The sequence below is a fragment of the Pelodiscus sinensis genome, chromosome W (genome assembly GCF_052426305.1).
Source record: "Pelodiscus sinensis isolate ZL-2025 chromosome W, ASM5242630v1, whole genome shotgun sequence".
Taxonomy (NCBI): Eukaryota; Metazoa; Chordata; order Testudines; family Trionychidae; genus Pelodiscus; species Pelodiscus sinensis.
Genome location: NC_143084.1, coordinates 10788554 through 10802604, shown reverse-complemented (window position 1 = coordinate 10802604; position 14051 = coordinate 10788554). Strand labels below are relative to the sequence as shown.

General features: G+C 46.2%; 1 protein-coding gene across 4 annotated transcripts in view; it reads right to left on the bottom strand.

Annotated features, from left to right (window-relative positions):
• LOC102449197 (protein strawberry notch homolog 1-like) overlaps positions 1-14051 on the bottom strand; it is a 93946-nt gene that overhangs the window by 45787 nt on the left and 34108 nt on the right. For all 4 annotated transcript variants that reach the window (XM_075914761.2, XM_075914759.2, XM_075914758.2 and 1 more), the window contains 3 exons: positions 3515-3676; positions 2266-2401; positions 2078-2183 (listed from right to left, as the gene is read on the bottom strand). In XM_075914761.2, coding sequence (XP_075770876.2) covers positions 2078-2183; positions 2266-2401; positions 3515-3676 — 404 coding nt within the window. The remainder of the gene's footprint in view (positions 1-2077; positions 2184-2265; positions 2402-3514; positions 3677-14051) is intronic.

The following is a 14051-nucleotide window of genomic DNA, read 5'->3' as shown; positions in this document are numbered from 1 at the left end:
CACAAATTATTGCATGGGTTAGAAGTAAATGGCATATTCAAGTGCACTATGAAAAGTAAATATTTATTCCAATGCAACCAATGTGCAAGAACACTAGAGTTGTAGGATTAAACACAGATCAGGAAATATTAGAAATCAGGTTGTACACACAACTATAACTCTGCCCTCTTGTGAATAGGCACTGTAACATGATCATGTAGATAATTCTCAGTCTACCTTTTGAATGACGTAACACATACATGGGTAGTTATCTTGTAATTTTTTTCCATTTTTATACTGTAACTAGTTTCATGCCAAAGCTATAGTATCTGAGATTTTTTTAATATACATTTCTCCAGAGTGTGTTAAGAGTACATTTTCTATTCCTTCACTGATTTTTACTGGCACAAGAGCCAAATTTGGCTCTTAAGCAGCCAGCTTTCATAAATCCTTTCCAACCATCAGCACAGCCTTAGTACAGACAAGGGCTAAGAATCAAATATGAAGTTAATTTAGCTGAAAATTTGGGCCCATATATATTTTCAGTATCACACTTTTGTTGCACACTCAAATAATGTTGCACTAGTATAGCCTATTTTGTACTTTTCACATGAGTCTACCATGCACAATACAAGATGTTACACAAGAGGACCTAAGATTAAAAAACTGTTTCGAACATTTTTCTCAAATACGATAATCACGTGACAGGGAATTAAATGGTTAGAGAATGTTATACAGGCAGTCCCCGAGTTACGCGGATCCGACTTATGTCGGATCCGCACTTACGAACGGGGCTTTTCTCACCCCGGAACTCGCGGGCAGCGGGACCACCCAGACGTGCAGTGGTCCCGCCACCGCGTCCTCTGGAGCGAGAAAACCTGCGCCGGGTGTCCCTGGTCTGCTGGGGGGGTGCCCAGCAGACCAGGGACACCCGGAGCAAAGCCGCAGAGGCGGCGGGGTCCCGCACCTCCAAGGCTTTGCTCCAGGTGTCCCTGGTCTGCTGGGGACCCCTCCCAGCAGACCAGGGACACCCCAAGCAGACCAGGGACACCCGGAGCAAAGCCTTGGAGGCGCGGGACCCCGCCGCCTCCAAGGCTTTGCTCCGGGTCTCCCTGGTCTGCTGGGGGGGGGGGGGGGGCGCAGCTAGTGCGCCCCCCCCCCCCAGCAGACCAAGCTTTTGTTGTGGACGCCTGGGGTAGAGCAGCTGGGGTGCTGCCGGGTTGGTCCTGTGGGAACCTACCCGGCAGTGCCCCAGCTGTTCTGTCCCAGGCTCCAGATTCAGCCGCTGTTGAAACTGATCAGTGGCTGATTCCAGGAAGCTGGGGGCAGAGCAACTCTGCCTCGGGCTTCCTGTAGTCAGCCCCTGGTCAGTTTCAGCAGCAGCGACTGAATCTGGAGCCAGTTCCGACTTACATACAGATTCAACTTAAGAACAAACCTACAGTCCCTATCTTGTACGTAACCCGGGGACTGCCTGTATTTGCATTGGTTTTGTATGGCGCTTCCTTTTTTTTTGGGGGGGGGGGGGGGGGGGGGGGTCTGTAGATTGAAGTGCCCATTTTCTTCAAAAAAGTTATCAATAAATGAGGAACAGCATAAATTTCATCATCTAGAACACTCTGGCCAAGGACCACTAGAAAAGCCTCAAGCAGTGGGACTTCTGCTGACCTTATAAACTCTACATCATACCTCCAGAAACCATTTGCCCCTTCAGTACACTTTTTACTTTGTAGCTAAATCTATTCTTGTACCAGGTGTGAACATTTATTTTTCACCTGTATCAATTAAATCAACCACAGATTTTACCAGAACACCCAATTGCACTTCTTTAATTTAAAATCATTCTACACCAACCTTTTTTCAGATGTAGACATGCTTTAGAAAGTTTAATTTTCATGTTTTTAAATGAACCATCTCCCTACCTCAGCTCCATTTACTTCATGTTTTGCTAAATAGAAAGGTTTAAGAGACAGAACAAGCCTGGAAGAGTTTCAGGAGAACTATCCATGACTGAAATCAGGGTTGAAATGAAAAAAAATGGAAACCATACTGCAGCCACGACTATAGCTGCTCTTGCTATAATTCTTTAAGACATTACCTTCTTTCAACAGCCTGAATAAAGTCACTGAATTCCCTAAATGGGGTTCCTTCACCCCATATTCCCAGACGGTTCATATATGCCATATTTCGTGGCTCAGATGCACCTGAAAAGAAGAGCACAGGCTGTACCAATGCCAATAAGACAAGCCAGCTTTTCTATAGGCATCTGTATTAAGTAGTACTTACCTGTGGCACTAGCATAAACAACTCTAGCCTTCGGAAGTTTATTCTGAAGCTCCAACACAGCTAAGCCTGTCTTTGTTGGTTTTGAAGAACCAACAGGACACAGATTCTTAGCTTTGTGACATTCATCAAATACTATCTGAACGTTAATTAAGGAGTAAGCATGCCATTCCATAGTCCGGGGTGAGCAATAATTTTTGCCCAAGGGCCACCCCGGAAGGGGCAGGGCATAAATGGGAAGGGAAGGGGCTACCCCACCCCCAGACCGTGATTGGTCTGGGGGTAGGGGAACCCCTTTGTCCCCCCTTCCCACTAGGCACCCATGCCCTGGAAGGGGCTTGGCACATTCTCTCACCCCCAGGCCAATGAGAGCCTGGGGGCGGGGGAGCACGGGAATCTTCCTCACGCACTGCAAGGAGCACGTGGCACTTTGAAGTGCCACAGGCTCCTCACAGGGCCGGGGCAGGGCAAAGGAAGCTTCACGCAGCTCCTCTGCCCCAGGCCGATTGGCCTGGGAAGCACGTGAAGCCTCCTCCCCCCCTCTCCCCTCTCTCCTCTCCCCCCCCACCCCGCCCTGCGAGCACTGCGCGGTGCTTCAAAGCACCACAGTTCTCCTGGCAGGGTGGGAGGCGGCTTCGCACGCTCCCCTGCCTCCAGGCCAATTAAGGCCCGTGGAGACCCTTTTGCCCACCCCTGCCATAGTCAATATAGCACAGGGTCTTCAGAAGAGAGTGTTTGATTTTTTTGCACTGAAATCTAAAAACTGACAGCTCATGAAAGCATAACCAATAAATATTCTACAGAGTTCAGTCAAACAATTTAATTAAAAAAAAATCCATGTCCAAACATTCAATTTTAAGCTATTCAACTACACATAATTAGCATAATGTCTTCAGGTATTTTAGGAAAATTTTCTTGAAGACTAAGAATTTTTTACAAAGATTTTACAGGAAAAAGTCTAAGAACTGGGGTGAAGTTACATACAAATGTAAACAAGAGCAAAGGTTTCTGATGACTATATTCCAATCCCTGATTTACACCACCACAATCAAGCTACTAGTTGGTCACACATACAGTGTGCTACATGTTTCAAATAAAGCATTTTGAAAACATTGTATGGTTTCAAACTAATGAAAAACATCCTTTCAAAAATATAACCGTATAAAATGTACATGATTATCTTGCATCAAAAGGGGGTGTTTTATATTATGGGTCAATCATTTCTATTGTTTACTAAGAAATGAAAGGATACAACTCCATCGAAGTCATCACCACACCAGTGGAGAAGCTGCTTTAATCTGGTTTTGTATTTACCACCAGACTGACTTTCACCAATAAGAGAAGAATATGTGGCAAAAATGACACCTCTCTTTACACTCCCATTATGTTTTGAAGAAATTTTTCCATATTTGAACTGCAAGAGAAAAGAAAGTTACATTTTAGTAAGTTTACCGCCCCCCCCAAAAAAAGTCCCCATTCTCCCCCCCCTCTGGGCCAGGTTTTATGAAACCTGGCTTAAGAATATAAATATGCATAACTCTGAGATGCTTTCAACAAAATCCCTCATGTAACCTATCAATTTTATTACTACTAGGAGACGGTGCCCCCTGCTCACTACGCTTGCCAACCGCCCCCTCTTCTGGGGGTAGGCAAGCTTAGCTCTTGACTCCCTCCTCCCACCCCCGGGCAAGGGGCAAAGGCCATGCAGCCCCCCAGCGAAGGGGGAGGCCGCCTGGCTCCAGCTGCCTGCCAGAGTACTGCGCAGGGTGGCTGAGGGATGCCAGAGTGATGTGATTACAATCTCTCTCTCGTCCCACAGGAAGAGTACTCGTCCCCCCCCCAGACAGACAGACACAGAAAATGAATCTGCTGGATCTGTATATCCTATTTTGGTGCCTGTATTGTTCTTGTAAAGTTAGAAATATTTTAAGACTGTTAATAGTTTTAAATATGCTAATGAGAGCCATTACTGGTGCACCCCCCCCAAGCCTTAATGACTTGTAAACAACCTTGTCTAAGCAGCAGTTGGTCCTAGGAAAACATGTGACCATACCTCCTGGCACTGAAATTCCATTTTGGCCCTGATATTTTTCTATAGAAGGGGGAGGGATGTAAAGAGAGGTTACTCACTCTGCAGTAACGATGGTTCTCCAAAATGCGTGTCCCCGTGGGTGCTCCACTGTTGGTGTCAGACTCGTCCCAGCACCGCGGATTGGAGACTTTTACAGCAGTGTCCAGTCAGGCTGCGCATGCACGAAAGGAGCGTGTTGTTCCCGCGTTTGAAGTTACCGCCCCCTGCCCAACTCCTCTCAGTTTCTTCTTTGATGCCCTCCTAGCAAGTTGTTAATGCCTGAAGAAAAATGGAGGAGGGCAGGTAGAGCACCCACGGGAATACACATCTCAAAGAACCAGCGTTATTGCACAGGGTGAGTAACCTTTCTTCGAGTGATGTCCCCTGTTGGTGACTGTGTATCAGTGCCCGGTTATTTGGTAGGTGGGCTTCAGCTAGTTGTTGCGGGCTGTGGAGAGGACTGCAGTAACTATTGCAGTGTCCTTTGTCGAACATGGTGGAATTGCATAGTGCTTCACGAACATATGGTTAGACGACCCTGTGGCTGCTTGACATATTTCATGGAGCGACACTCCCCTGTTGCCATCGCTCTGGTGGAATGAGCTCTGGGAGTCATCAGTATTGCTTTGTTCTGGAGTGAGTAGCAGGTAGTAATACAGGATGTTATCAGTTTTGATATGAGCTAGGAAGAAAGTGGTTTTCCCTTGGGCCTTTCAGCTAGACTCTAGAGATATAGGGAGACACTGTGGTAGACAGGATGCAGCCTTTTCAACCAAGTAGATGGCAGCAGCCCTTCTCATATCTAGAGTGTGCAACATGGCTTCATCCCTGGATCAATGCAGTTTCAGGTAGAAAGCGGGAAGGACTATGGGTTCATGGATATGAAATTCAGAACAAACACAGGGTAAGAAGGAGGGGGAGGGGGAGGGGGGTGGGGGTGGTGGGGGTCACAGAATAACTTTGTTTGTGAAAGGTCGCATATGGAGGTGAAGACATGATAGCCGTGAGTTCACTAACCCTCCTTGCAGATGTGACTGCCAGCAGGAACACCGTTTTCATGGTGAGGAAAGTAAGTGATGAAGTTGCCATTGGTTCGAAGGGTGGTTTTGTGAGCAAGTGTAGAACCAGTTTTAAATCCCATGTAGGAGGTATGGGTCTATGTGGCGGATGAAGGTTCTGCAGGCCCTTCCAAAACCTCTTAGAGATGAAGCGCGCAAATATGGAGAACCCCTCTATTGGAGGATGAAAGGCCGTGACCGTGGACAGGTGAACGCGAAGTGATAAATTTTGTTGTTTCAGGTGCATGATGTATTCCGGGACGAAATGGAGTGGAGCCATGGATGGTCAACTCCCTTCTGGGTGCACCATGCCTTAAATTGTTGCCATTTATACAGGTATTACATGTAGTTTGTCTTCTGATATGTAGTAGTACAGTTTTTACTACTTGTGAACATTGCTGCTCAACTCCTGAGAACCAGATAGGTACCATGCCATCAGGTGCAGCATTTGAGGCTGGGGATGAAGGATCATGCCCTTGCTCGGGGGAGAGGTGGTCCGGGCGGGGTGGAAGTGGGCAGGGAGGTCGACGAGACAGTTGATAACATAGAAACCATGTCTGCCGAGGTTAAGCTGGGGCTATTAGAATTACGCAGACCTGGTCTACCTTCTGGAGAGCTCTGGGGATCAGAGAGATAGGAGGAAAGGCATACAGCAGGTGAGTATTCCATGGGAAGAGCATTGCGTCTCCCAAGGAGTTGTGCCCTATGCCCCCAGCACTATTCGAGAATGAGCATTTGGAATTTGACTGGTTGCAAAGAGGTTTATCTGCGGTCAACCCCAGCATTGGGATAGATTGTGGGTGACCTGACTGTGCAGTTCCCATTTATGGTCTGTGACAAAGTGGTGGCTGAGGGTATCAGCCATGGTACTCTTGTCCCCAGGTAGGTATACCGCCATGATGGTTATGTTGTGGTGGATACCCCAATTCCAGAGACGAATCGCCTCTGCGCATAGGGAAGGGGATCTGGCGCCCCCTTGGCGGTTGATGTAGAACATCGTGGTCATATCATCAGTGAGGATACACACTGAGGATCCCTGAATGTGTGGGAGGAAGTGTTTGCCGGCGTTGTGAACCTCTCGCAGCTTCATGTGGAGCCTGGACTCGTTGGACCACTTCCCTTGCACGTATTGTTGCTGGAAGCCGGTACTCGACCCCAGAAGTGATGGATCCATAGTGATTTGTTTGGATGGCTGATCTCAGTGGAAGGGTACCCCACCACAGAGGTTCTGTGCCTGGGTCCACCATTGTAAAGAGGCAAGTACTTTCTGAGGAGGAGAAATGTGCCTGTGGACAAGGCATCTGGTTGGTGTATAGACTGACAATCCAGTGTTGGAAACATTGAAATTGTAGTCTGGCAAGTGGGACGACATATATGGTAACTGCCATATGCCCCATGAGTTTGACACAGGTTAGAATGGGAACAGTTGGGCTGGTGGTCATGATTGCGATCAGGTTTTTTATAGTGTCGAAACATTGATTGGGGAGATAGGCGCATGCTCTCGTAGAATCTATGTGAGCCCCTATAAACTCTATGCCCCACACAGTCCCTAGAGTGGATTTTTGTTCATGAATAGTGAACCCTAGAGACTGAAGGAAGGCCTTGTGAATCTGATCATGTCACTTGTGGTATGCTGAGAGGTACCTTCAATGAGGCAATCGTCCAAATAGGGGAAGATTGTGATGCCTTTTTGTCAGATGTGCCACTGCAACTGCCAGGGTCTTGGAGAAGACTCTGGGGGCAGAGGAGAGTCCAAACGGAAGGACACTATTAAAAATGGTCTGATGCTACTGTAAAGTGTAAAAATGTCTGTGCACGGGATGCATTGTGATATGGAAGTATGCATTTTGGAGGTTGAGGGCAGCAAACCCATGCCCTCTGTCCAGTGAGGGAATAATCATGGTGAGTCCAACCATTTTGAAACGCTGCTTACGAAAGTATCTATTAAACTGACAGAGGTCTAACATATGCCTCCAACCCCGGTTTTTTTGGTAAGCAAGTAATTTGAGTAAAATCCTCTCCCTCGGTATTGTTTCGGGACCTGTTCTACAGCTCCTATGTTGAGGTGGTGTTGGACTTCTTGGTGGAGCAGTGTTTCGTGAAATGGGTCCCTGAAAAGGGAGGGAGAGGGTGGGGAGGTTGGAGGAATGATATGAAAGGGTAAGAGTACCCACAGCTGATTATTTCTAAAACCCACCAATCTGTGGTGATTGCTGCCCATTGGTTGTAAAAAGGGCACAAGCGATGGTGGAAGATGTTGGACTTGGCTGGCACTGGTGCGGAGGGGATGTCAGGCAGACCCTCAACCAAATTCTCAAACCTGCTGCCTAGAGACCTGAGCCATAGAAGAGCGTGTGTTTGGGGCTCTTCTCTGTTGGTTTTGTGGTTGGAAGCAACTTTGGTCAAATGGCCACTGCTGCTGCTGCCTGCCAAAGGTTGTGTCCCTGTGTCTTTAGCAGGGATTATAGCACTTCCTTCAGTAGGGAAGAGTGTACATCTCCAATGTGCACAAGGTGGTGCATGAGTCTTTGCTAGAATACAAAGCTTCATCGGTCTTTGCTGCAAACAGTTTGTCCTTATCGAATGGTAGGTCTTCTACTTTAGCCTAGAGGTCCTTAGGAAATCCAGCTGCTTGAAGCCAGGATGAGCGTCTCATTACTATGGATGTTGCCATAGCTCTTGCCGCAGTGTCGAGGGCCATCTGCAGGGCTGTATGAGATACAGTATACCCCTCTTTAATCACAGCTTTGAGGATAGGTCTCTTATCTGGGTGGTGTTGCATGAGCTCTGTTAGTTTTGAATAACTGTCAAAGTTGTGATTAGCAAGTAGGGCTGTGTAGTTAGCTATGCCAAGTTGAAGGGTTGAGGAGTACATTTTCCTCCCAAATAAGTTCAGGCATTTGCAGTCTTTGCCTTGTCTTGAGGATTTGTAGACCTTGGATTCGCAGCATTGACCACTAATGAATTGGTTTGAGGGTGTAAGAATAAAAAGTCCATGCCTTTTGATAGAACAAATATTTTCTGTCTACTCTTTTGTTGGGGGGGGGGGGGGGGGGGGGGCGGGCGCCTGTGGCTAGCGTTTGCCATACTTTGTCTGCTGCTTCAAGTATTGCCTTGTCTAGAGGCAGCGCAACTTGGGATTTTGTAGAGGGCTGGAGGTTCTTGATAAGCTTATGCTGCTTTTCCTGCACTTCTGATATCACAACCTCCTGACTGCCGGCCACCTTTTTGAATAAATCTTGAAATTGTTTTAGGACATCACTAGGTGACAGATCATCCGGAATAACTGCTTCATCAGGTGCAGAAGATGAGTTACTTGGTGGCATGGCTGCTTGTTGGATCATCCTCAGTCTGCTCTTCTCCTCCCGGTCCATGCCCTCTGTGGGAGAGCATGATGGGCCAAAGTGTGTGCTGGTGTGGGAGGGGCAGTGGAGCAGTGTTGTGGTACCCAATAATGATAGGGGAACCAGCAGCTAGGAAGCTGAGGATAGTATGACAGTTGGGGTGCCACAAGAGGTACGATAGTGTCGCAGCCTGTGTACCCCGTATCATGCATGTGCTCTCTCTGGGGATGAGTGTTGTGAGGACACCCTGGTAGGCACAGAGTTGCGATAAAGTATGAGTGTGGTGGGGACAGAGAGCCTCTTCTGAGCGGGGGGGGGGGGGGGGCAGGGCAGCGGTACAAGCAAGGTCATGTGGAGGACTTGCTCAGGGGCCTGGTTCTTGCAATTACTAATAGAGCATGTGTTTTGCTGAATGTTGGGGGAACGTCAGCGACTTCATGCTGTCGTGCAGTGCGCACCAGCAGAGGCATCGGTGCCGTTGGAACCCTGGGAGATCTGGGGTCAGCCTGCACCGGGGGTGGGGGGGGGTGGGGGGTGGGGGGGGGGGGGTGTTGGCCTGGTCTTTTCTCTGTGCCTGAGGCGAAAGCTGCACCGGGGCTTGCAGGGTGCCAGTGGCACCTTTGTTGATTATAGGCCCTTAGTGGGTGCCCTTTTAAATGGCTAGGGAGCCACCTTCACAGGCTGTTTAGAGTGAGTTTTTGAGCCTGTTAGTGAGGGGGCTTGGACTTTTTGAATGCCTGAGGTTCCTGGTTCATCCCCCTTACTAATCCGTGACAGGAGGGAGCAGGCTGGTGAGGGCTTTGTTCTGGAACACGCTTTTTGCAGCGAGGGGCTTGAGAGGTTCCCGAGGTCACATCCGAGCCCTTATGGGGGTCTAGGGCTTTATCAATGGACAGCATGCGTATTCTGAGCTCTCTATCCTTGTGAGCTCTCGCTGTCAGACTACGACAACACATTTTTGTGAAACATGTGTCTCCCCCAGGCAGAGTATGCATTCGCTGTGGCCATCAGAGGTTGGCATAAACTCCCAGCATTGCTCACATTTTTTGAAGCTGGAACCCAACATTCCGTGAGGTGGTGGACTTCACTGCTGTAGCTCTTTATGAGTAAAAGCTCCTTTTTTAATTTTTGGTTTGTAATTAGCCATGACAGTAAACTGTCTGTCTATATACAGAAGCTGAAGAGTTTTGTGTTTTGTTTTTTTTTAAATCTAGCAACTCTTTAAACAAAGAAAAAACTAAACAGGAACAGGTTAGTCCACAATATCTAATTTTCTTTCTTTTCTGTCACAGAAGTGACAAGGAGAAGAGAGGTTGGAGCTCCATCCGCAGCCGAGGGCGATTTAGAAGGAACTGAGAGGAGTCAGACTGCGCGCGCCAACTTCAAAGGCGGGAACACGACATGCCTCTCAGGCACGTGCAGCCTGACTGGACACTGCTGTAAAAGTCTCTAATCCGTGGCGCTGGGACAAGCCTGACAACAATAGTGGAGCACCCACAGGGACATCACTCGAAGAACAAAAGCTTCCTGCCCCAAGGAGAAAGACCACTTAAGCAATGGCAATCTATCAGCCCTTTGTCTTTTGTTGGCCTGGTACACTCCACAAGGATACAAAGAGGGCTGGAGACTCAAGTCAGAGTAAGAGTTTCACTCTGACTTGAAGACTATGCCAGAAATAACAGCTCTTTGGGGTAAGAATCTGTTTACCATAAGTTTCTTAGGTTACATCTACACAGCAGGCAGTTATTTCAAAATACTATCAAACTAGAGGACTTCTTACTCAGACTCCTGTAACCCTCATTTTATGAGTAGTAAGGGAAGAGGGAGGAAGAGAGCTCTATTTCAAATTAAGGGCTGTGTAGACGCTCCCAATTTCAAAATAAGCTGTGCAATTGACGTAGCTCAATTTGTGCAGCTTAGTTCAAGTTAAACCCTGCTGTGTAGATGCACCCTTAGTGAATTTGAACAACCTATGTGTTTTCTTTTCATTTTAAATTTAGTAACTTACCTTAGATCTGTCTGTTTTCACTTGCAACCACTTAAATCTTACTGTTTGTACTTACTAAAACACACTTATTTTCTATCAGGCCCAGTGTAAATAATTGTTAGCGGGGGGGGGGGGGGGGAATGGTCATTTGCCTCTTTCATTAATAAAGAGGGTGAACATCCTCATGAGCTCTCTCTGTAAAATTCCCCCCCCCCCAAAAGAAAGATGGATTTAGGGGTTTTGGGCCCCATTTGAGGGTTGGTTTCCTGGGTGCTGTGTCCTAGAAGTGCATTCTCCCAGGGCTGAAGAGGTTCAGTACCTGCATTGCTCTTCAGAGAAGTGGTTACCCCAACTTTATGCCTTGTCCGGGGGAAACCAGAGCATCTAGCCCAGCAAGACAGGGTCATGGGGAGCCCCAGAGAGCAAGGCGGCAGGTTTCACTGGCATGATCAGCACACCAGGGGACAATCCCAAGGGGACTTCTGACACTGCACCCCGGCACAGGTCTTTTGGCATCTAAGAAACATCCCACACACTCAAGTAGTGACATTGACTGAAGCATTGGTTCTGCATTTCCTTCATATCCAAGTCACTAGTGATTTCTATTTATAGGATTAGGTCCATTTTGCATCTAGGAATATGGTTAAGAGGACAGTATGGTGGCGCTCTGAGTGCATCAAGGAAGGTAAATCTTCTCTGGCTGCAGATTTTGCAGTTTAGGCCCCCAATTTAGGGGTTTCCTACAGTGTAAAGACAAGATGTGTCATCCGAGTCAGAAGTTGCTCAGAATTTTTCTTAAGTGGAATAGAGCATTTAGTCAACAAGTCAAATTCATTAACAATGGCTACTGTAAGTGAATCATCTTAATATTCTACAGCAGGACTACTCAACTTTGGAAGCCCCAGGGCCACAATGATACTCTCAGCACATGCCGAGGGCCATGACTTAAGTGTGGTTGCATGGACATGCAAATATATGCAAGTAGCTTCTTTCACACTGACAGGCATGAATACAAAGATTAAGGCAAGACTACACAACACACAGGCTCCATTTAAGTCAGTTCTGCTGACATTAATACAATATTTACCCAATTTCCACCCATATGACAGCACTTTGAATGAGCAATGACAGTCCAGGAATGTAACTACTAAAACACATCTCAACAGAAGATCATTACACGGACTACTTTTTTGTTTTGGCTTCACAATTTTAACACAAAAACTGCCAATACAATATTTACTGAAATATAAGTACAATGTGAAGATTGTGTCTGCAAACTTTTCACCAGCTGTTTCACATCAGGCTTGTATTCCCTTGTAGCAGCACAGAGACAGTCAGATGTCTGTCAGTAAGAGAGGTGCGCAGTTTTGACTTGATTCCCATGGAGGAGAATGAATTTTAACAGACATATGTAGACCCAAAGCAAGTAAGCACTTTTTTGGCACATTTCAGTAATGCATGGTACATCTCTTCCTGTACATTGAAACATTTTGGATGACCTGTGTCCTCTTCCTTATGCCTAGCTTTTAGAATACTATTGTTTTGCAGTTCTATTATCTCTTCTTCAAATGTGGCCCTCTCAACACCAAATCTCACTGCAGAAGGTGAGACTGCCTTCACCTCAACTGAAAATGGATTTTCAGTAAATTCAAGAACGGTCTTCAGGGATTTGACATCTAGAAAATGAGAAGAAATTCGGTTTTCAGCTCTGAGAGTCTGTTTAAAAAAAAAGCCACAGGCAAAAAAGATGCATGTTCATCTTTGAGGATGGGAAAGTGAGTTAAGTCTCTCACGAAGCTGATCTGCAAAAAGGGCCAGTTTTGTTTCAAATGCAGAAACATCCCACATCAGAGAAGGCAGGTTTTTTTCTTTGCCTTGAAGTTTAAGATTGCGTGCATTTAAGTGGTGTGTCATATCAGTGCGACAAGCCACGTTTAGCAGGACTTTCTCTTTGTCTAAACATGACAGTAAATCCTGGCGATCCTTTGCCTCCAAAAACACTCATACAGCAGGCAGTAGATCCATAAACCGATATAACGCTTTGCCTCGATGTCAGCCATCTAACTTCTGCAAGCATTGCCAAGTCACCATACTGTGTTTGGTACTCCTCAACTAAAGCTCGAAATTGTTTATGTTTCAAGGCATTTGCAACAATGAAGTTGACGATTTTTGTGACACTATCCATTGTGCTCTTGAGAAATCCTCTCTTCAGTTTGCTGTACAACTGTTCTTGGTGCAGAATGCAATGGTATAAAAAGAAATCTGGAAACTGTAGATTTTTCTTCAGCAAAGAAATTAGCCCCTTTTCCAACCATGGAGGGAGCACCGTCAGTTACCACCGAAGTAAGCTTCTTCAAATCAATGCATTTTCCTGGTCCTTCAAAAAATGCCATCAGTGCAGAACAAACATCCTCTCCCCTAGTTTGACCTGTCAAAGGTAGCAGAGTAAGCATTTCTTCAACTTTTTTTTTTTTTCTTCCAGATTATGAGCAGAGATATGTCTGAATGATCAGTGACAACGGATGAATCCAGACTGAAATACTCAGTGCTTTCAATGTCTTTTAGCAATTTAGAAAACAGATCTCCTGAAATGCTTTCAATTTGTCTTATTACAGTTGAATCAGACACTTGCAGTTTTGATATTTAACTATATCCTCTGTTTTTAAATTCTGCAAAAAGTGATTCGCTGCAGACCAAGAAGCACTACTTCATCAATTAATCTTCAGAAAAAGGTCTTCTTGATTTAGTTATGTGCCAAGCCATTTTGAAGGAGGCTTCTGTAACGGCATCGCTGTCTTTAACTTGCGAATGGAACATATCTTGTTGAGTACAGAAACCTTCCAGCAAGGAAGGAATCTTAGTTTTTCTTAAATTGCTGTCAGGTGAACCGAGAGTGACAAGATTCATGGTACCATTGCAGGTTTGTTTTAACACAGCGATAGTCTTTTTTGACAAAGACAACACATTGGTTTTCCATTTCTCTCTGCACAAGCGAATTCCATCTCCCAAACAGGGTTGAAAACCCTGTGGTTCATCCAACAAGCATCTCTTCTTTATTGCCATTTTTAAATGCTTCCTATTAAAAAGAAATTGTATACTAGTGTTTTGGGTGTTTAGCTTGAAGCTTCAGGTTAACATAAGAACGGCCATATCGGGTCAGACCAAAGGTCCATCTAGCACAGTATCCTGTTTGTTAACAGTGGCCAATGCCAGATGCCCCAGAGGGAAGGAAACACAACAGGTAATCACCACCTGATCCCTCTCCTGTCATCCATCTGCAGACAAACAGAGACTAGGGACACCATTCCTGCCCATCTTGGCTAATAGCC